General features: G+C 45.4%; 1 protein-coding gene across 1 annotated transcript; it reads right to left on the reverse strand.

Moving 5' to 3' along the window:
* Positions 1–574: 574 nt before the first annotated feature.
* Positions 575–21,790, reverse strand: C26H6orf118 (chromosome 26 C6orf118 homolog). Its single transcript, XM_061129982.1, has 10 exons — positions 21,766–21,790; positions 16,051–16,721; positions 14,969–15,091; positions 11,976–12,035; positions 10,437–10,561; positions 9,443–9,501; positions 5,665–5,846; positions 3,121–3,174; positions 2,526–2,587; positions 575–632 (listed from the first exon to the last, which is right to left on the reverse strand). Exons 1-10 carry the CDS (start codon positions 21,788–21,790, stop codon positions 575–577), a joined length of 1,419 nt encoding a protein of 472 aa, XP_060985965.1.
* Between the last annotated feature and the right edge of the window lie 1,538 nt (positions 21,791–23,328).

Genomic DNA, 23,328 nt, shown 5'->3' on the forward strand with positions numbered 1-23,328 from the left:
CTCTACGTGCTCAGACCAAATTACAGGCAAAGCAAGGATGAAAACAAATTCCAACTCACGCAGTTGTCATGAGGGTCAAAACCAGGTAAGAGGTGCAGTGTGAAGATCCAGGCCCGTTTTGTAACACTGGTGAAACACTGTACCATTCACAATTGGTAAAGACGATTTAATTAAATGGAGATTTATTACGCAACTACTGCATTTTGTTAAATGTTTATACTTAAACGGGCATTGGCAAGTAAGAAATAAGTTTAATCTATGTTGTAGCAGTACTGAATTTCCTATTCCTATCAAATAATTGAAAGTATTTTTTTTCCTGAAGAAAGTTATTGAATGAAAGCAGAAATTACTCGAGAAACTACTGTTGTTATGAACATGTATACAAAGTAAAATGAATCACATGAATGCATGCATTTAACTCAATATCTTCAGAAGAATACAAAGGCTACATTCACGTTATTGGAGATTAAAACTGACAAAGTGAAATGTATCTTCTTTAATGTACACCTCCACAAACATCCACATTGCTTGTACATGGTGGCTGTGAACTTTCATAGGCCATTCTTCCCGTCACTTAAGAGATATCTGTCTCTTTCAATTTTGCAAATTCTTTAATATATCCCCAAAGGTTCCTTAAAATATAAAACAGATGAGTACAACGGGTTAGAGGAAAAGGACATGAATCATAAAAGAAAATTTCAAAATAAACATCTATTAAAACACATTTACTCAAACACTCATAGTAAGAGCTGCAACCCTCCTCTTCCATTTTAAAGGGTATTTGCCGTAGATGTTCGGCCTTGGCTGTGGCAAAGCTTCTCTGCGTGTGGTCACAGACCTCTGCAACACTTTCCAGGACAAGTAGTTAGTGCCGCAGAGGTGGGTTTACCTTCATGATGCTGCTGCGCTTAGCCGCTCAGTCGTGTCCTGACTCTTTGTGACCCAGTGGAGTGTAGCCCACCAGGCTCCTCTATCCATGGGATTCTCCAGGCCAGAATACTGGAGTGGGTAGCCTTTCCCTTCTCCAGGGGATCTTCCCAACCCAGAGATCGAACCCAGGTCTCCCGCACTGCAGGCAGATTCTTTACTATCTGAGCCACCAGGGAAACCCAAGAATACTGGAGTGGGCAGCCTATCCCTTCTCCAGGGGATCTTCCCGACCCAGGGATCAAACCGGGGTCTCCTGCACTGCGGGCGGAGTCTACCAGCTGAGCCACCCAGGAAACCCTTGCGTTAATGATGTTTGTGTGCTGTGCTTAGCCTCTCAGTCATGTCCCACTCTTTGCGACCCCAGGGACTATAGCCCTCCAGGCTCCTCTGTCCATGGGGATTCTCCAGGCAAGAATATTGGAGTGGGTTGCCCTGCCCTCCTCCACAGGACCTTCCCAACCCAGGGATCGAATCCAGGTCTCCCGCATCGCAGGTGGATCCGTTACCATCTGAGCCATATCAGGTAAGTTCATTCCCAAAAACAAGGCTCTGGAGGACTCTGCCAATTGTTGTGTTTGCATTTCCGTGTTCTTTTCCATTGAGGACACCCGACATAATACATGGCCTCACAGAACCTGGATCTCCCTGCATGGTTCAACCAGCACCCAACCTAACACCTTCTCTCCTTTCTCTAACACGTAAGCTGGCAAGTCTGATGGTCCATTTTCTGACTCTTTTGCAGCTAAGGGTTGCCGTGGTAACCAATGAGATACAGTGGAAGTCCCTGGGGCGGGCTTTCCTGCCTAAATCCAACAGGACAGACTGACCATGGGATGCCACGTGTCCTGCGGTTTCCCCCTTCCACCCCCTGGGACATGGACCCAGTGCTTAAAGACAGCCACACGGCCGCCCTGAGGAGGAAGACCATCCAAGGGCAGCAGGGAAAGGAAAGAGCCCCGGCTCCTTGGTTCCATTGAACCTGTACCACCACCAACTAAATGTCATTTTACTTGTTGATGTGATAAGCTTTTTCCATATTTAAGCTATCAGTGGTTTTCCCAGCCTTCTCAAATCCTGAGGGTTGAATGATAGTACCAACTCAAAGAAAGTTAACTCGGTAAAATCTAAACTTATGTAAGAGATAATAATAGTCAGCATTTGATTTTTAAATTAAATCTTTCAGAATAATACATGCATCAGTTTTTTCATGTATCACCACCAGGTACATGAAAATTTATCACGTATTTAGTATCACTAAAGGCATGCAATTTGAGGGAAAAAAAGCTACCCGCAGCCACACACCTCCCCACTTTGCTGATCCTTCTCCTTGAGGAATCACCTTCAACTCTTCAGTTTTTTCCCCCAAAAAAATGTATTTCTATATTGCTAAATAATACATAAAATGGAGATTTAAACCTTGGACCAAGCATTCTTAAGCAAAGGAAAAGATGTAGCATATATAATATTCGTGAAGTTAACACTCAGGAACCCAAAGACTTCAGAGCACTGTCCAGGTCATCTACTTGTAAATGGGTGGTTTTAACGGCACCAGCGTCAGGTCATGGCAGCTGCTCCATCCGAGCTTCCATACTCACTGCTGCTCCCCCTCTCTCAGCTTGTTCTTCCCCATGATCTGCTTCACGTAGTTCACAATAAACTACCGAGAATTAAAAATCACACGGTCACATACAGCGGCATGGTACTGGTCGTGGGTAACATCAGTAATGTTGCCAATTGCATCCCAGTACATTACCACGTCTAGAATCAGGCATAGCATGCTAATTCATACCAAATATAAGGCAGAGAGGTACCCGTAGGTGATCAAGGTTGCACTGCAACCTATTAAGCAGCAAGTTGTTACCATGCGTTTTGGAGGGCTATTGTGAGGACTCATTGAGGGAGCCATGCATTCATAAACCCGTGATAATTCACTCTTATGAGCGGAAGGGTTAGAGAAATGGTCAGTTCTGATGGGCACATTCAACTATCAAAAGAAGAACATTTTCATTACTATATTAGCTTGCACCTGTCCAGTTTTAAGCTAATGTCAGCATAGCGAGATAGTCCTGCCGTTACAGAACATCATCGTTTAGAAAGATTATGCAGACACTTCCATATTTGATTGATCACTCAGCACAAGAAGGCACTAGCAGAAATATTCCTATTGAAAAGCAGACTCTAAAAACTTACTTGAATTTTCTTCATTAAAATTTTATTTGCTGTATCCAACTTTATAGTTTCAGTCTAAAGGAAAAATGGTTTTAAAAGAAAGACAAGTGGTTAACAATATTTGTTAAGTATTTTTCACCATTTGTAGAACAAAAAGTATTCTGTGAATGCTATTATTTTAGTTTCAAAAGTATTCAATAGCACACCACTTAAAAACAATGGATACACAAAGCATGACTTGGAGGCTGTGCAGTAAGAGAGAATAATCCTGGCCCTCTGGGTCAGAAAGCAGAGGAGGTGGAGGCTGATGTTGCAAAAGCCAGAGAACATTAGGGAAGTTCCAGAGTAGTCACATTCCACATATTTTTGGAACTAATAATGGAATTTTTTAAGAGGGATGGATACAATATAAAAATACAAATATCAATAAGTCATGTATATATAGGCATCACTGATTATAAACTGTAAAGTTAAGAAAAAAATTTTTTGAGTTTCTATTCACAATAGCAACAGATACCAAAAAGTCACAAATCAAAAGTGACAAAAAATCTTTAAGACCAATGCATTAAAATAAATATAAAATGATCCTAGATGGAGTTTTAATATTGTAAAGCTGTTGTTTCTCCCCAAACGAATCTATAAATTCATTAGAAGCACAATAGAAAAACTAAGAGTATTTACTACTGAAAAATTAGTTAATACTGTAAATGAGAATATTCAAGATAATTGTGAACAAAATGATGATGAGAAAGGGATGAAAAGGTTTGCTCTTCCAGAGATACACCATAATGGAAATCATTCATGATTATCAGCATATCGTGAGGCTGGGTAATATACAGTTAGGGAATTAGGCTGACTTTACATCCTAATTCGACCACTTGCTCACTGTGAGCTTGATCAAGTTACTGAGCATATGTATGCCTTGGTTTCCCCGTATGCAAAAGGGGGCTAATAAAAACATCTATATTTTTGGGTTGTTTGGAATTAAATGAAATAGTATTTTTGTACTATTTACAGCAATATCTGTGCATTGTAAACCTGTGATACATTTAGTTATTTTTCCTTCTGGTTAGAAATAACATTTCAAATCCAGACCAGAAATCAGTTATTTAATACGATAATAAGTGCAGTTCTATTATATCCTCCAGTATTTAAATTAAGGAGCCAAATATAAATAACAAATATTTAAAGTAATATAAATTGTTGATATGGAATCATTATATAGAATCTTCTATTTCCCAGATTTAAAGGAGGTTTCAATTTTGAAAGCAAAGTTTACATGATTTTGCATTATAGCATGCTCAGAATACATAAAGTTGTAACTGGCTTTCACTGTTTAAATATTCAATTATAAAATAGTGTTTCTTTTTAGGACATTATTAAGTTTTTAAAATGTGGGCAGACTCTAAGTGAAAACACAGAAAGATATCTGACCAGATTATTTCAAAAGAGAGACAAGAGAATCCAAAGAAAGTTTGGACCACCACCACCTTCCTAGAATTAGGGTTTAAAAATAAAGTAAGGTTGGGAAAATATATGTAAACTCTATAACAAGGAGAAAAAAGGATAATCACACATGACTTACAAACTTTATAAGTAGAAGTTATATTGAGTAAGATTTTGCACAATTAAAAATAGGTTATAACCTACTTTTCAAATAGGTTGAAAAATAGCATTTCAAAACATTAGATCATAATTTATGTGTGTCAAGATCATATCATATCAAGATCATAATTTTATTGTTTATCAAGAAAATGGTTAGCAACAGCTGTTCAAGTCTAATACAGTAGGTCCTCAATGGCAGTAACTAACCCTATCTTCCAGCATAATGTGCCACTAATTGTACATCTAATCATGGGGTCGGCGTGGCTCAATAGAAGTTATAAGGACCTTGGGGCCCAGAAGAATTAAGCTGAATCCCAGCTTTGCCACCTCTGTCTTCTGTCACATTGGGTGGGTCACTTAGCCTCTCTAGGCTTCAGATTAAACTACACAGCAAATATTGGACACTAAACGATGCTGGTCATTATCTTTACGACAAGCATTTTCCATATAAAATGGCTAATTTCTAAGAGATGTCAGCTGGGCTGAAAGAGATTCAGTCTGGCCCTTAATAGAATTCTACAGAATTTTTATCACCTTCTCTTTTGTTGTTTTAGGTATGCATACATACAGGCTAAGTTGCTCAGTCGTGTCTGAGTCTTTGCGACCCCATGGACTGTAGCCCGCCAGGCTCCTCTGTCCATGGGATTCTCCAGGCAAGAATACTGGAGGGGGTTGCCATGCCTTCTTCCAGGGGATTTTGTGGACCCAAGGATCAAACCTGTGTCTCTTATGTCTCCCGCACTGGCAGGCGGGTTCTTTAAGGCTAGTGCCACCTGGGAAGACCTAGTTTAGCTACATCTCTAAATTATTCTAACCATTTGCTGCAAAGTGGTTGAAATGAAAATATGTTTGGACCAAATGTTATATTTTGCCTCCATTGACAGTCAGATCACTGGGTCTGTTTGCCAAGGTCTTCCAGCAAGATGACAATGCAGACGCTGAAATAAACGGTTTGCGTACCTCTAAGCTTTTGATCTTACTTTCGGTGATTTGCAAAATCCCAGTATGAACAAAGGTTGTTTTCATTACTCTCTCAAGAGCTTGAATCTCATCCCATTTATGAAGTACTTCACACCTCTTTTTTCCAACCTTCTCAAGAAGAGTAAGGTTCTCCTCCTTCACGAACTTTCTCTCAGGTGATTCTGGAATATTTTTTAAAAGCAACATATTCTGTGTTTATTAATGCCTTAATTCTCATTAGTGTCATTCTGTATTAACAGTATTATGTACATTGTATGTAGTTATAAAATATAATGTAATTCAAACTTCAAGCCCTTCAATAAAGACTATGAGAGCCAAATTAAGTATATATGTTCCACTGTCTTAGTGTATATAAATATATATATATTTCTATCTTTTCTTATTAAAAATATAAACAGTAAAGGCAAGGATAGCAACTGAAATAATGGGGAAAAAAATGATGGGACCCAAGAATGGGGCGTCTCTCCTTTAATTCATTTATGTACTTGACGAGTCTTTATTGAGAACCTAGCATAGGATGGGGAAGGTGCTAGGATGACTTTGCTGTGGACGTGGGACGAAGGAGAGACCAGGAGGACGGACAGGAGTCCAGTGAGCGGGAGGGCATGGGGAGCAGGCAGAGGGAAGGAGCTGACACCTTCCGGGAAAGGGACTTTACACGGTACGTTGTGGGCACTGAAGCCCAGGGGAGAAACCGGAAGTCATCACACTGGCAAGGAGCAGGCGGCAGATCGGAAAAGGTCTTCTAGCCCACGGGAAAGGGCCAGTCAAAGTTGGCTGAACAGGTCTGAAGCCAGCCTGGCCGCTGACTGCCAGCCATGCTGTGGCTGAGGGGCAGAGAGTGAAGACACTGCCGCTGGTACCCCGACTTAAGCTCCATGTGTCTGGAGATACCATTCATTGAAACTTCCGAGGACAGGTAAATTCAGGGGCAGGAAAGCTTAACCTTGGACTTGCTGAGTTGACACTCAGGTGCCATGTGCCGTAGGCAGTGGCATATTCAGATCATAAGCCTGAAAAAGCTGTTTTAGCAGGAAAGAGGTCTAGAATCAAAGACATGTACATTGAACCAAAAACATGCTGAGCTCCAACAAAGATCGGTATTTAAGGAACAGAGAGATGGAGACAGAAAATAACTCAGGGGTAAGGATGCTCTGTTCTCAGCAGCACAGGTAGGTTCTGATGAGTGGGAAGACTTAATTCTTTGAGAAAGAACAGCTGCTTTTTTTTAAATGGAAAAATGCCATTAGCAAGAGTGATCTTACCTACTGATACATACCGTCACTGCCGCCAGTGAAACCTGCCAAATTTGGAAGCAGGGAAAAGTGTGAAGATGAGTTTTGAAATTTGGGTGAATTCGTTAAGCGGATACAGGACAAGCAAACTTGCCGGAGCAGAGGTAGTCATACTTAAGCTTCTTACATGAGTTCTGAGAGATCCAACGAAAATGTCTTTGATTCCCATCTCGATCCAAGCTTTCACCCAAAATAAGTAACTGGCAGCAAAGAAGACAAAGGGCATAGAAAGCCACTCAAGTGACCTGACTGTTCCTTGCTTTTCTAACTAAAGAGGAAAACTATGGTATCAAAACAGGGGAAGTCCACAGAACACGTGTTTGGCTGCAGAAGGCTCAGGAATGAGAAGTCTTCAGAAAGAGAAAACAGGAGGATGCACGCAGGATACCGGGCTTCTTTAAAACTGTTTGAACGCATGTTAGAAACAGCTAGGTTCAAATATTAAGAAAAGATTACTATAGGCCTGGAAAATCGGTAGCTTCTTTTTGCTTATGATTTTTATGAGCCTCTGTCATGTTATTCTGTTAGCGTTTAGCAATAAAGTATTAAATTTTTAAAAATGGTGGCCAGTTTTAAGAAACAGCAAGAGACAGAAGACAGGGTGTTCCAGTCTCATCTTGCGACCTGTCTGGAGAGGAACCAGCATGCGTCCCTGGCAGCACCGTTCACAACAGAAGACATGTGGCAACCTGTGTGCATCAACACAGATAAAGAAGATGCCGTGCGTACAAGAGAATATTGCATGCGTGAGCGCTAAGTTATTTCAGTCGTGTCCAACTCTTTGCAACCCCATGGACTGTAGCCCGCCAGGCTCCTCTGTCCATGGGGGTCTCCAGGCAAGAGTACTGGAGTGGGTTGCCATACCCTCCTGCAGGGGATCTACCCAACCCAGGGGTCAAAGCTGCATCTCCTGCATTGCAGGTGGATTCTTTACCACTGAGCCACCCAGTAAGACTATATATATATATATATATAATCAACTATATTTCAATACAGTTTTTAAAAACATTAAAAAAGAGTGAGCAGGACTGCAGATAGAGAAGAAATCCACCAACCTCTGAGCTCTGGAAGAATCATAAGACCAGGCCACCCGTAGACATAGGCCACAAGAAACCCTTGAAAGATGCCCATCAGGCAAACCACACAGGCCTGGCTCACAGGAGGGCAAGAACCAGAGGAAGGAAAACGAAATCCTCTGGGGTCAGAACCTTTGAGGCCAAGTTTGCCGAAGCACTCAAGACCATGAGACTTGTGAGAACATCCTCAGAGATGCTGAGATGAAAACGCGATTCCGTGTGAGTTAGGGCGTAACAAGCCTGGAGTGGGAGCGGCGCTTGACTGAGCCACAGGGCGACCCATAAAGGTCAGTGAGAGAGACATTCACTGAACCTATGTGGGTTATTTAATCAAGCTGTGAGTGGTGTACCCAATTTTGAGATCATTTTTATTAGTTCACTGAGTGCGTAAATATTCACAAAACATCATTAATTTCCCACGAACCGTGTGTCCCGCTTCATGAGCAATAATGACGTGAGGAGGAGCCCACGGGCAGAGTGACTCTGCTGCGCCAGGCCCTGGTTCCTGCATCTTCTCGGCTCCTCTTAACAACGAGGGAAGCGCTGTCCTTGCCTCCCCTGAACAAGCAGCAGTATCACAAAAACGGTTCACGTAACAGCCGTAGGAGTGGGATGCCGAGATGCGCAGGTTGAGGCCTATTTGCAAGAGAGGGTGCCCCACACCCGGACAGAACCTCGTTGTTGTCCAGAAAAGCTGACTTCTCTGATCCAAGAATAAAGATGCAAAGTGTCTAAAAACCAGACTGGGCCATCTTCCTTGCTGTTACCCTGGAAAGCACAAGCCAGGCAACACTTCCTCTATTTCCACCCCCCAGGGATGCCCTGAAGTATTCACAGCTCCCCTCTAAAATCCACTATGTATTTCAAGACACTTTCTCTAAAATAAACACATTTAGTTCATCAACACTTCCTCGGCAGAGTTGATTCTCATATTTACATCACTGCGTCAAGGTTCTTAAAATCTATTTCAAGTATCTTGGTCATTCTCTCAGCATAAGGCCCTGAATTCATTCAAAGTTTCACTAAAACCCACGAAGATCTTACAGGAAAATGAAACGCACACGAGCTGATTACAGAGCAACTCAACAACCAAACACGCCCGAAGCAACAGAAGCTGGGATAAGTATCTTCACCCAGACAAATCTCTCCAAGAGATCAACGACTTCCTTGTGTCTTTAGAGTACTTTAAACCACATCAGATAAAAAGGAAAACTTACTGAATTTCTAAAGAACTTGATGGGGGCAGGGGGGAGATAATAACCTCTCTGGAAAACCTTTTCAAACAACTGGCAGCAGGAGCCATGAACAGGGAACCAGTCTTGAAGATTCCTCACGCGGAGGTCACAGCAAACCTCACGTCGAAAGATCAGTCACAGGGTTACTTGCCTGCCCTGTCCCTCGTGGCCTCCAGCAGTGCCCGCTCCTGCTCCAGTTCATTTCTGAGCCTACGGTTCGGTAATAAAACATCATGATACATTAGCACCCTGTTCATACCGTCCTCCTCTTATTTCTCTTATATCACAGACTTAAAAACTGAGAAATAAGATCTGATCCTCTTAGTTTCTAACAATAAAAAGATGACCTGAAGATGTAGATAGAATGAGACTGAATTAGTCAAGTTCAATAAACTGAAGTATACTTTCTTATCAAGAGCGCCTAAGCCACTAGTTAAAGGAGCTGGTCTTTTAGCGTCTACTGATGTTCCTTTGTGACTTGAATTTTTAAGAAGTAAGGCTGAAAAGAAACTAGCCATTTTACGCTCAGTTCACTTCAGTCGCTCAGTCGTGTCTGACTCTTTGCGATCCCATGGACTGCAGCACGCCAGGCCTCCCTGTCCATCACCAACTCCTGGAGTTTACTCAAACTCATGCCCATGCCCACTGAGTCGGTGATGCCATCCAACCATCTCATCCTCTGTCGTCCCCTTCTCCTCCCGCCTTCAATCTTTCCCAGCATCAGGGACTTTTCCAATGAGTCAGCTCTTCGCATCAGGTGGCCAAAGTATTGGAGTTTCAGTTTCAACATCAGTCCTTCCAATGAATATTCAGGACTGATCTCCTTCAGGATGGACTGGTTGGATCTCCTTGCAGTCCAAGGGACTCTGAAGAGTCTTCTCCAACACCACAGTTCAAAACCTTTGGCGCTCAGCTTTCTTTATAGTCCAACTCTCACATCCATACATGACTACTGGAAAAACCATAGCCTTGACTAGACGGACCTTTGTTGGCAAAGTGATGTCTCTGCTTTTTAATATGCTGTCTAGGTTGGTCATCACTTTCCTTCCAAGGGGCATTTTGCATTCTGAGACCAATAATGAGATAATAAGGCCAATAATAACAGTGTAACCCCAGCACAGACCAACCCCGATCGCCCTCCCCACCTGTCGTTGTGGTCCAGGGCCGCTTTGATGGCCGTCACGAGCGCTCTCAGCTCCCCCCTGGCCTGCTGGACATCTGCTGTCTTCACCTTCCCCTTCTTCAGACTCTGGACCTCAGCCAGCAAAGACTGGGCGGGGCAAGGCCAGAATGGGTGAGACAAACAAAAATCAAGGTGAGAAGTTTCCTTTTCTCTGTTAATAGTGTGTTTAAGATGTCCTGGGTCAAATGCTAAGTAAAATAGGTAAACAGCAAGGACGGACATGAGGGAGGAATATTGGAGAAGGGATAAGTTGTCAGGTGAAGGTCTGGATAAGGTATATGTATATATAAAATTTTAATTTTGAGTCTTTATTTTCCTAAGAAATTAAAAAAAATGGTGGGGGATATCATTGCTGGTTTGTGTGGGGGAAGAAAATGCTGACTAAAATACTTCCTGAGTATTATTATCAGCACCATGATTATTTTTCTAAATGTATTAAAAACAATATTAACCCAGTGGCCATTTATGGTTACAAAGTCACGCTTCTCAAATGTGGTGAAACAAAAACCTCTGGCTCATTGCGTGACGGGCTGCCAGGTCCCCAGGAAGAAGGATCTGGAGCCCCGCCGGCCTGGAGACGTTTTCATTCTGGCCTTTGTTGGGGATGTGGGCAGATGTGGCCCTTAATGACTCAGCCTCAGAAAGCAGAGAGCAAGGTAGACTCCCAACTGCAGCCTCTGCTTATTCCTGCCCAACAGAAGCTTTTTCCCCGAAGCATGAATAGCTCAAGGCAAAGAAAACAATGCACATATGTGATTCTTGATCAAGTCAGAACTGCTCTCCTTGTCAGGTCATGATCTTTGTCTGCCTGTTTCATAGACAAAGTGAGGCACTCTCCTTCCCCAGAGACAGGATTTTTAAACTTTATTGAAAATGTCAGAGGTCACCTTAGCCACAGTGCCATATTCTCTGAGATGTGTGCATGATAATGTCATTGCTGCAGTCCATTTTCCTTCCGGAGCAGCCACGCGTGTGACCTAAGCCCGGAGAGAAGCCCTGGAAGGTGTCACAGAGAATCCAAGGTCACACCCCTCTTTTGAGGTCAATAACCTGCCTGCTCAGACACCGAAGTGTCAGCCTGCAGAGGGATGCTGGCTGGATACACTGTAATCTGGAACTCACTATAAAGACCTGGGTGCCACCTACAAGGTGGGGCGCCATCAGTGGGGGGACCTCAACGAGCAGAGAGGCAGAGCCACGTCTGAGCAAAGCAAGCGTGAGCGCGGGTCGCAGAGGACGAGCCTGTGCAGGTCACCGAGAGCTGGCCAGAGGTCACGGCCAAATCCAGAAACGTGTGTGCCTCCCCGGCCGCCAGGAGCAGAGGGCCAGTCCGTTACGCGGTCCTCGCGAGCATAAGGCCCACGCCTATTAAAAGGACCTGCTGTTCTAAATCATAAATCATGCAGGCGCAAACGGGGCTTCCGAGATTCAGGCTGTTTCCCCATGCTCAGGAAATATGAAGGAACAGGCTCTATTTGAGACCCACATGACTGATTGTTACCTTATACTGTTCTGTGGGATGGTTCTTCAGAAGTAATAGCATATAGAGTTCATATTCTTCCTGTAGAAAAAAAATGAAAGAGAGAAGAAAGAAAGAAAGGAAATGAGGAAGAAAGGAAAGTGGGAGGGAGGGAGAAAGAAAGAAAGAAAAAGGAGGTAGAAAAAGAAAGGAGAAAAGATCCATTGGAGATGTGTTATGAGATTACAGTACAATGTAACTTTCTTTGCATATGTAAAGACGCTAAAGAATGTCAGTTCAGATTAGTTTTAAAAATATAACAAGGCCCCTGCAATATATTAAATAACATACACACAGAAATGTGCAAAATCTCACTATTTTTAAAGCACAGTTGAGTATTGACTATTATTGATCACCTCAGGATAGACTCACAAAAAACCTGGACACATGTGCACACATGACCTCCTGCCACTAGGGGGCGATGTGGATTTGGGTCTTCCTAACATGCGAGAAAGCTGAGTGCCAAGGAATCAATGCTTTTGAACTGTGGTGTTGGAGAAGACTCTTGAGAATCCCTTGGACTGCAAGGAGATCCAACCAGTCCATCCTAAAGGAGATCAGTCCTGGGTGTTCATTGGAAGGACGAATGCTGAAGCTGAAACTCCAATACTTTGACCACTTGATGCGGAGAACCCACTCACTGGAAAAGACCCTGATGCTGGGAAGGATTGGGGGCAGGAGGAGAAGGGGATGATAGAGGATGAGATGGCTGGATGGCATCACCGATTCAACAGACATGAGTTTGAGCAAGCTCCAGGAGATGGTGAAGGACAGGAAGCCTGGCATGTTGCAGTCCATGGGGTCACAAAGAGTTGGACACAACTGAGTGACTGAACTGAACTGAACCTGCAAGAAGCAGAAGATATTAAGGAGAGATGGCAAGAATACACAGAAGAACTATACAAAAAAGATCTTCACGACCGAGATAACCACGATGGTGTGATCACTCACCTACAGCCAGACATCTTGGAATATGAAGTCAAGTGGGCCTTAGGAAGCATCACTACGAACAAAGCTAGTGACTGTGATGGAATTCCAGCTGAGCTATTTCAAATCCTGAAAGATGATGCTGTGAAAGTGCTGCACTCAATATGCCAGCAAATTAGGAAAACTCAGCAGTGGCCACAGGACTGGAAAAGGTCAGTTTTCATTCCAATCCCAAAGAATGGCAATGCCAAAAAATGCTCAAATTACCACACAATTACACTCATCTCACATGCTAGCAAAGTAAAGCTCAAAATTCTCCAAGCCAGGCTTCAACAGTTATGAACCAAGAATTTTCAGATGTTCAAGCTGGATTTAGAAAAGGCAGAGGAACCAGAGATCAAATTGCCAACATCCACTGGATCATAGAAAAAGCAAAGGAATTCCAGAAAAGCATCTACTTCTGCCTTATTGACTACGCCTTTGACTATGTGGATCACAACAAACTGTAGAAAATTCTTAAAGAAATGGGAATGCCAGACCACCTTATCTGCCTCCTGAGAAACCTGTATGCAAGTCAAGAAGCAACAGTTAGAACCATACATGGAAAAATGGACTTTTTCCAAGTTGGAAAAGGAGTACATCAAGGCTGTATATTGTCACCCTGCTTATTTAACTTATATGCAGGGTACATTATGTGAAATGCCACACTGGATGAAGCACAAGCTGGAATCAAGATTGCCAGGAGAAATATCAATAACCTCAGATATGCAGATGCCACCACCCTTATGGCAGGAAAGCGAAGAGGAACTGAAGAGCCTCTTGATGAAGGTGAAAGAGGAGAGCAAAAAAGCTAGCTTAAAGTTCAACATTCAAATAAACAAAGATCAGGGCATCTGGTCCCACCACTTCATGGCAAATAGATGGGGAAACAATGGAAACAGTGACAGACTTTATTTTCTTGGGCTCCCAAATCCCTGCAGGTGGTGACTGCAGCCATGAAATTAAAAGACACTTGCTCCTTGGAAGAAAAGCTGCAACAAACCTAGACACTGTATTAAAAAGCAGAGACATTACTTTGCTGAGAAAGATCCATATAATCAAAGCTATGGTTTTACCAGTAGTCATGTGTGCATGTGAGAGTTGGACCATAAAGAAAGCTGAGCACCAAAGAATTGATGCTTTGAACTGTAGTGCTGGAGAGGATTCTTGAGCTACCCTTGGACAGGAAGAAGATCAAACCAGTCAATCCTAAAGGAAATCAGTCCTGAATATTCATTGGAAGGGCTGATGCTGGAACTGAAACTCCAATACTTTGGCCAAGTAATGGGAAGAGCCAACTCACTGGAAAAGCCCCTGATGCTGGGAAAGATTGAGGGCAAGAGGAGAAGGGGGCAACAGAGGATGAGACGGTTGGATGGCATCACTGACTCAGTGGACATGGGCTTAAGCAAACTCCGGGAGATGGTGATGGACAGGGAGGCCTGGCATGGAGTCCATGGGGTCGCAAAGAATCAGACACAACTGAGCAACTGAACAAGAACAGCAAACCTCCTAGAGATGAACGCTCCAGGGGTGGAGACTGGTCACCGCATCCTGCTGTTAAGCCTTACTTACATTTGGGAATGGACAATAACAGACCCACTGAGCAATCTGATTCCAACTCAGCTCTGATATGATGGTCACTTTCAGCAGGAAATGACAAAAAAACTTAAAACTCCATGAAGATGCATTTAAAATTACATATGGATAGCTGTAGAACTTTCTGTGAACATTTATGTGCAGTTGATAAGAGTTTACATTATAATTAGGAAGCTTTAGTAGAAAAATATGGGCTTCAGAAGTGAGCTAGCTGGGTGTTTTTCTCACACGGCCCACTTATGACTCATGTGGCTGCACATATGTTCCCCTGACTCTCCATGAATGATTCTCCTCCTGTGCAGAATGGACACCATGAAACACGGCAGAATTTCTGCGTGGCCTGAGTGCATGTGTGCAAAAACTCATGCCTGGCTCTCAACTGTTACCTGGGAAATGCGTGTGTCTATTACCTTAATTTCTTTCAAGATATCACCAAATATCAAAGAACTATTGCAAATATCTTCAAAGACTTCTCCAAAGACCTGGAGTCTGTTGAACTCTTCAGGGTCACAGACACATATTTTCTGGAGCTCCTGGAGGAAAAGAGAACCACCCTGCTTCAGGCTGACTTCATTTTCCTTTCTGATTAGTTTCTTGGGCAGGGCATTGGTTCTCGGGCAGGGCTGGGTAGCAAACCACTCGGTGCTGAGGCTCTGGATCGCCTGACTTCATTTATTCCCTTGCATCCTGTGAGTCAAGGGAATAAAGAATGCCTCTCTGCCTCCATAGTGTTTCCAAGGTCCTTCTCTTTCCACAGGTCCTCCCAGCCAAAGCTCTCATCAAGGTTTGGTTATTTCACATGTTGACTCTTTTCTGCATCTTCAGCCTTCCCACACCAGGTCCCCCATCACTAAGTACCACTGTTGGTTTGCAGTAGCCCATCCCATGACGCCTAGCCTCCTTCTACAGATGGAGAGACTCCTACACAGACGTACCTGCATCCTCAACTCTCCCCTCAGCCTCCCTTCGATTCTTTCCTAACGACTCAGGCAAACCTTGTCGCTGCTGTTTCTGCTGCCCCGGGGGCATTTGCTTCAGTGCTGCGGCCACTGCTTTCCGTTATGAAAGCACTTCCGAGGCACCAGTTTCCAAACTGCCTTTCTTGCACCCTAAGTGTTACCCTCTGGGCTTCCCTGGTAGCTCAGCATTAAAGAATCCTCCTGCAATTCAGGAGACTGGGGTTTGATCCCTGAGTTGGGAAGACCCCCTGGAGAAAGAAATGGCAACCCACTCCAGTCTTCCGGCCTGGAGAATCCCATGGACAGAGGAGCCGGGTGGGCTATAGTCCCCAAGGTTGAGTCCCCAGGCGGGACTCAGTGACCAAACAACTGTCATCATCTGCATCACGTGGGACATTCTCGGCGACTGGCAGCCCTTTCCTGTTCTGCCTGGAAGTGTCAGTGTGGCCTCGGAGGGTGAGTCTCCGCCCACAGTCTTGAGACTCCTGGGCCCGGCGGGGGCGCCCACAGCATCACAGAACTGCCCTCCTTACCTGCTCCAGCTTCTTCTCGTGGCACCTCGCTGCCTGGCTCCCAGTGAAGCCCCTCATCAGGAGGTCTTGCTTTGCCAGCACGTGTTTCTGGAAGCTCAAGAACTGCCGGTACCTGTCTGCTTTCGTTATGCCGGCCAGGTGCGAGCTGATGTACTGGAACTCGCCCCTGCCCGGCGGGGACGTCACGCAATCACGGCTGGACCTCACCTCCTTGTACTTCAGAACCTTCATGTCGGGCAATCTCAGCTCCCCTCTCTTTGGCCGTTCAGGAGAGCCCTCCTCTCTCAACCCTGCCTTAGGACTCACGTCCTCCTGCGAAGCGTGGGAGACCTGTGCAGGAGGGTTCAGATACCTGAAGAGTGGCGTGTTCTCAGCATCACTCGGGCCCACCGCTGTGCTGATGGTGAAACGAGCCAAAGCATCTTTCATCTTCTTAACCTCATCAGGTAGCCTTTCCGCTCCGAAGACTTTTGCCTCCCGGGGCCTGTTGGCATTGGGCCAGTGATACAGGATGGTCTCCGGGGGCCTGTAGAGCTTGTTGGGGTTCAGGTGTCCGGACATGTACATGTAGACGTCATCTCTGTGGTCTTTCTGGAGCTGGTTCAGCAGCGTCCTCAGATTGCACAGGGTCTTAACACCTGGCGTCTCACAGTGCTTCCACCTCAGGTAAACTGGTCAGGAAAGACAAGAAGACCCGTAAGGACCACTCTAGTTCCCGACTGAGGCCATAAACGGGCCGGTGCACCTGCTGAGCTGGAGACTACCACTCCCAGAGCAGGAGCCCGCGGAGAGGAATCAGGGCAGGCCAGCCCAGCTGCACAGGAGGGCTGGGGTCGGGGCAGGTGATGGGCAATCCTATCAGCAAGCCGGGACCCGCAGAGCCGAGCAGGAGGAAGCAGGGCCTTGGCTCCCACAGGGAATCTAGTTTTAATTTTAATAAATTTATTTTTTTAAGCGAAGGATAATTGCTTTACAGAATTCTGTGGTATCCTGTCAAGATCCTGGATAAGGAAGGCATTCCCCCTGACCAGCAGAGGCTCATCTTTGCCGGCTCAAGACGGCTGCACTCTTTCTGATTACAGCATCCAGGAGGAATCGACCCCACACCTTGTCCTCCGTCTGAGGGGCGGCTGTTCATTCTACTCATAATGCCTTCTATTCATAATGCCCAGTGATGGCATCGTTCTGCACTCTAGCCATTTACCCCAATTGAAGTTTAGAAATGACCATTTTCAGTAACAGCTGAACCTGTCCAAAATGTTGATAAAGGTTTTGTTGCATGGTTAAAAAAAAAAAAGAAAAATTATTTTTAGTTGAAGGATGATTACAATATTGTTGGTTTCTACTATATATCGACATGGATCAGCCATAGGTGTGATCCCACACCCCTCTGGGTTGTCCCAGAGCCCCGGTTTGAGCTCCCTGAGTTATTCAGCAAATTCCCACTGGCTGTCTATTTACATGTCAGTGTATATGTGCCCCATGCTACTCTCTCCTTTCATCTCACCCTCTCCTTCCAACAGAGAAATTCTTACTCTATTAGCAAAAGCTCTGGAAGAAATTGTAAAGGTCTAATCATAATTCTTAAAGGTGATGCCTAAAGACAGCTATGCTAGGGAATAAATAGAGCTGTTATTCTTCCTTGCCCCCACCCTTCCCCACCCCGAGGAAGGCAATGACCCTCAGAGTGAAACCCGGGGACCCCAGCTCCCTCCACAAAGGGTCCCAGAAGTAAGGGTCCATTTGGACGTTTGGCCCAGGACAGATGATGATGGGAAAAGCCAACTTTTTGAGAACTTTTCCTACTACGTGAACTCAGAGATCTTACATCATCTCTCTGAAGCCTTTTCTTCAGCAAAATCAGGAGACTCATCCCACTAAGTAAGGCTAATTGACAACCAAATAGAATCGTTTTTGGCAAAGAAGCACCTGGCAAGGAGGGGAAATTCCAGAAATGCTGCCAACGTCATCAAAGGACTGCAGTCCAGGGAACACCGTCTAAGGGCTTCCGGGAGGACGTGAGCGCCCAGCACCGCAGAGGGGCGGGAGGGGCTTCCTCCCGGTCGGCACTAACCCGCCGCACGGCCTGCCCGGAGACGCCTGCGGGCGTCCACCAGCAGACGCCCCGCTGTCTGCGTCTTGCCTTGTCCCCGGAGCTGGAGGGGCCCCGCTGCAGAGCATCGGACCAGGCCCATCTGGACTCCATCCTGAGCTCCCGGAGGCCGAGGCTTTGCCCACGTCCGCACGGCCATCCCGTCTGGAAGGAGGCCCCTTCTGCTCCAGGGAGGCCGAGGGCAGTGGGGTGACCAGCGCGGGTCCCCACACCTGCCGAGTACCAGCGTGACTTATGAATTCGGCTTTTCCACCCACCCTGTGGCTCTTCCCTCGGCCTGAGCCAAGGGGGCCAGGACAGGGCCTCTGGGCACCCATGCCGAGCCCCCTCCTCTGGCTGAGACCGAGTTCAGGCCGCTTCCCCGACCCCCGCGTTGTCCTTGGAGGGAAGGGCTGAGGGCACGAGGGGGTGCGGGGTGACAGCGACTCGCGCGGTCTGAGAAGCCCTGCGTCCAGAGGCCCCCGCCCCGTGGTGGCACCTCAGGCTGCGGGCCGGGCTCCACGCTGGGATCACGATGCACACTTCAGGGTCGGGCCTGGCTGGCTCCTGGACACCTTGGGGAAATCCGTCCTGGGCTCTGTCCTGCTGGGACGGGACCCAGCTCCTTGCAGCTGTAGGACAGAGGTCCCCACCCCCTTGGTGGCTGCTAGGGGGGTTCGTTCCTGACTCCTGGGGCCTCCCACCTTCCCAGTCACATGACCTCCATCCCTGAGCCAGCAAGGGCACTCCACATATTTCCCGTGCCCTTGACCTCTGCCCTGCCCCGTCCCTGACTTCACGTGGTTAGGCCAGGCCCACCTGACGCTCTCCCGGCCCTGAGTCACCGGTGACATCTCACATGGTGCAGCCATGGAGTGCTCGCCTCGAGTTCAGTCCCGGGGTCCGTGCTGGGCAGGGGGCAGCAGGGGACAGCAGGGGGCAGGGCCCGGGGCGGAAAGGAATCAGCCTGTCCCTCCTGGGTAGCTGGATCTTGGAGCAATGGGATCATGGAGAGTTTCCCTATCAAATAGATTAGCACTTCAAAGAAAGCAGTTAAGAAATGTTAAAATATTAATTAAACAAGTTTTCAAGACAAGTTTTCAATTAAGATCTATCTTAATTGATAATCGTTCTAATTCATCAACGGCACCAACACATAGAGAAAGCACTAAAAAAGCATCACATTAGTTGGGCTTCTCCAGGGAGACGGGCCCAGAAGGATGAACACGTTGTTGTTCAGTCACTCAGTTGTGTCCAACCCATTGCAATCTCACGGACTGCAGCACACCAGGCTTCCAGTCCTCCAGTGTCTCCCACAATTTGCTCAAACTCTTATCCATTGAGTCGGTGATGCCATCCAACCATCTCACCCTCTGTCGTCCCCTTCTCCTCCTATCTTCAATCCCCCCAGCATCAGGGTCTTTTCCAATCAGTCGGCTTTTCGCATCAGGTGGCCAAAGTATTGGAGCTCCAACTTCAGCATCAGTCCTTCCAGTGAATAGTCAAGGTTGATTTCCTTTAGGATTGACTGGTTGGATCTCCTTGCAGTCCAAGGTGCTCTCAAGAGTCTGCTCCAACATAACAATTCAAAGAATCATTTCTTCTTTATGGTCCAACTCTCACATCCATATATGACTATGAAAAAACCATCACTTTAATTGTACAGACCTTTGTCAGCAAAATGATGTCTCTTGCTTTTTAATATGCAGTCTAGGTTTGTCATAGGTTTCCTTCCAAGGAGCAAGCATCTTTTAATTTCATGGCTGTAATCACTATCTGCAGTGATTTTGGAGCCCAAGAAAATAAAGTTTGTCACAGTTTCCACTTTTTCCCCATCTATTTGCCATGAAGTGACAGGACCAGATGCCATGATCTTTGTTCTTTGAATGTTTCAAGCCAGCTTTTCACTCTCCTCTTTCACCTTCATCAAGAAACTGTTTAGTTCCTCTTCACATTCTATCATTAGAGTGGTACCATCTGTATATCTGAGGTTGTTGATATTTCTCCCAGCAATCTTGATTCCAGCTTGTCGTTCATCCAGGCTGGCAATTCACATGATGTACTTTACATGTAAGTTAAATAAACAAGGTGACAATATGCAGCCTTGACGTACTCCTTTCCCAATTTGGAACCAGTCAGTTGTCCCATGTCCAGTTCTAACTGTTGCTTCTTGACCTGCGTACAGATTTCTAAGAAGGCAGGTAAGGTAGCCTAGGACAGAGGTTTATTATAAGGAATTGACTCACACAGTTATGCAAAAAAAGGAGAGTCCAAATATGCAAGATGGGTAGCAGGCCAAAGATGAAGTTCATCCAAATGCCTTCTACTGGAGGATTTTCTCTTGCTAGTGGGAGGTCAGTCTTTTTCTTTTAAGATCTTCAACTGATTAGATGTGACCCACCCACACTATGGAGGGGAATCTGTCTTACTCAAGGCTTCCTATTTAAATGTTCATCTCATCCAAAAACACCTCAACAGGAACATCCAGAAAGCTTGGCCAAATATACAACCCAGTAGCCCACATAAATTGACACATAACATTCACCATCACATGCATTAGACCAACCCTCTTTGGAAAATGAGAGGAGGTGACTTAATTGTTGTGTTTTTCTTTGTTTATTCTATTCCAAAAAAGGATTTGGAGTCACCAGCAAATTAATTAGCTAGTAATTCTAGACTTAAAATTTGTTTTCCTTAGTTTGCAGAAAGACTTGTTTCACTAGACCTGGAGAATCCAGATTCCATTTCTCTCTGCCAAGATCCTGTGATAAGGACCAGGGGTCCCAAGTAAGCCACGAAAAACTTTGAAGAATTTTAAACTGTAAACACTGTGATTTGCCTATCCTGCCATGACAAGCAGGAAAAGAAAAGAAAAAAAAAAGCTGAAAGGATTCATGGAATATGCGGTTCTTTACAAAATGATCAGAGAATAAATTTGCTTTAAGTAAAACCAAACCAACTTCTGAATAGATGTTGATAAGGAAGACACCGCAATAGGCTTTTTGGACTAGATTTAAACTAACAAATATTTCAACCAGAGTTTTCTCTCTGCCCCCAGTTCATCTGAGTCAATGCTTTCATGCACTCTGTGTGGTGAGAAAGCAAGAGCTTCAGAGTTCAGACCCAGGTGAGCCCCTCCTGCCCCATTTGCAAAATCACAATAACCCAGCCTCCAGAGATGTGAAACTAAATCAGAGACGGGGAAGCACTTTGTACGCAGCGGTGTGCATGTTCTGTGGTGTGTGGTTGTTTATTGAGGACTATAGAAGGGCCGTGTGCCAAAGGAAATGTCTCTAAATGTCTTTTAAAAAAAAAAAAAAAACACAGAAACAATGTCTAGAAATTTCCTCCTATTTCTCCTCCTCCCAGAGGACACACACACACACACACACACACACACACACACACACACGTCCGACCTCGTTTTCTGCCTTTTATTACTGGATTTTCTGAAAAGGCTCTGATTCCCAAATCTAGTCCTAATTCCCGGTGACCCCGGGGGCTAAGTTGCACTGCCAGAAAGGTTTTCATTTTCCACATTGGGTTAGAGAAGTTGGTTCCTAGGCAATCAAACATTCAACAAACATCAAACACCAAACACAAAATGCTCAGCATCTACTTACATTCAGGCTCCGGGTCCTCAGCCATCGTCACCTTCCACCTGCGGCTGCTGAGGCTGGGAGTTGCTCTGGAAACAGACAAACATTCCAAGCCCCTCCTCTGGGGCTCCTCTGTTGCCAGGCAACCGGGGCACAGTCCCAGCCAAGGGATCTCTCCTCTGAACCTCTCTTATGCCTCTGGCCTTCTTGAACAGGGAGTACTAGATTTACTTGCCTATTTCCCCTTTTAAAAGAAAACCCTTTATGTGATTTGAAAAAATTTAAAATACCTTTGCAGGCTCTAATTCCTTTCCAAAGCCAAGGGAGCCAAAGCTAAGTGGCCTTGGGTTGGGCATCTTTGACGGAGATCCACAGATTGTTTAGTGCACGACCCACTCGACTGTGCTTGGAGTTCTAGTGCGGAGTAGGTGCCAGTCTCTAAATGATCATTTAGTCATTTTACTGTTTTATCCACAAAGTTCCTTGTGGGGAATTGAGATCAGGGGAGGTAAAGTGAACTGCCCGAGAACAGGAGCACGAGAAGCCTGTAAATTCAAGTTTTGCACAATCTGTGCTTTTTCCTCTGGCTATCCCATAGGCAAGGGAGGAAAAGCTAAGACCCATTAAGATTCATATCTTTGAAAACTGTGTTGTATTTTAATGTCTTGCACCAGAGAGAATTCAGTGCCACAGAATACTAGCTTTCTGGCTCTGGGGAGCTGACTGAGCAGACCTCACTTCTCTTAGGCTCCAGATGGGAAAGGTGACAATATTGACCTCACTGGATGAAGTGAGGATGAAGTCAGAGCCTGTGAAAGACTCAGGGTATTACCGAGTCCAAACTCACTCTGCTCCCGGCAAGCTAGGTCAATAAATCCGAGACGAGGCGTCAAGACAAGGAAGGGACCTTATTCGGAAACCAATTGACTAAGAAGATTGCAATCTGGAGCCTCAAAATAACCATCTTGCTGGGGCCTGGATGCCAGGTTCTTTTACGGATTAGAAATGGGAGGAGGTGAGGAAACAAAGTAAAAAGACTATTCAACCCTTGCCAAGACTTCGCTGGTGGCTCAGACGGTAAAGCGTCTGCCCTCAATGCGGGAGACCCAGGTTCAATCCCTGGGTTGAGAAGATCTCCTGGAGAAGGAAAGGGCAATCCACTCCTGTATTCTTGCCTGGAAAAGGATGGAGGGGCCTGGTGGGCTACAGTCCACAGGGTCACAAAAAGTCGGACACAACTGAACGACTTCACTTCACTTCACTTCAACCCTTGCAAATGTGCCCTAGAATGACAAGCCTCAGGCAAAGGGATGTGTTAGCTTCACTTCCTTAGAGACATTTCATGGGTGGTGTGAAAGGGAGCATCTCCTGCCATGTCAACAAACAGATGCCACATCTGTCTGACTCTGGCCTCCCCAAATGCGTATTTCTGGGCCATGCAGGTAAGTAGCAGACACAAGGGGGACGCTGAGCCATTTGCTACACAAAGAATTCAAGAAATGCCACAGTCCTCCACAGGTGGGCAGGTCAGCTTATCTCCCTGAGGCAAGCCATTATGTAATGGTAGCAAAATAATGAAAGCGGCGA

The sequence above is a fragment of the Dama dama genome, chromosome 26 (genome assembly GCF_033118175.1).
Source record: "Dama dama isolate Ldn47 chromosome 26, ASM3311817v1, whole genome shotgun sequence".
In the NCBI taxonomy this organism is placed as follows: Eukaryota; Metazoa; Chordata; class Mammalia; order Artiodactyla; family Cervidae; genus Dama; species Dama dama.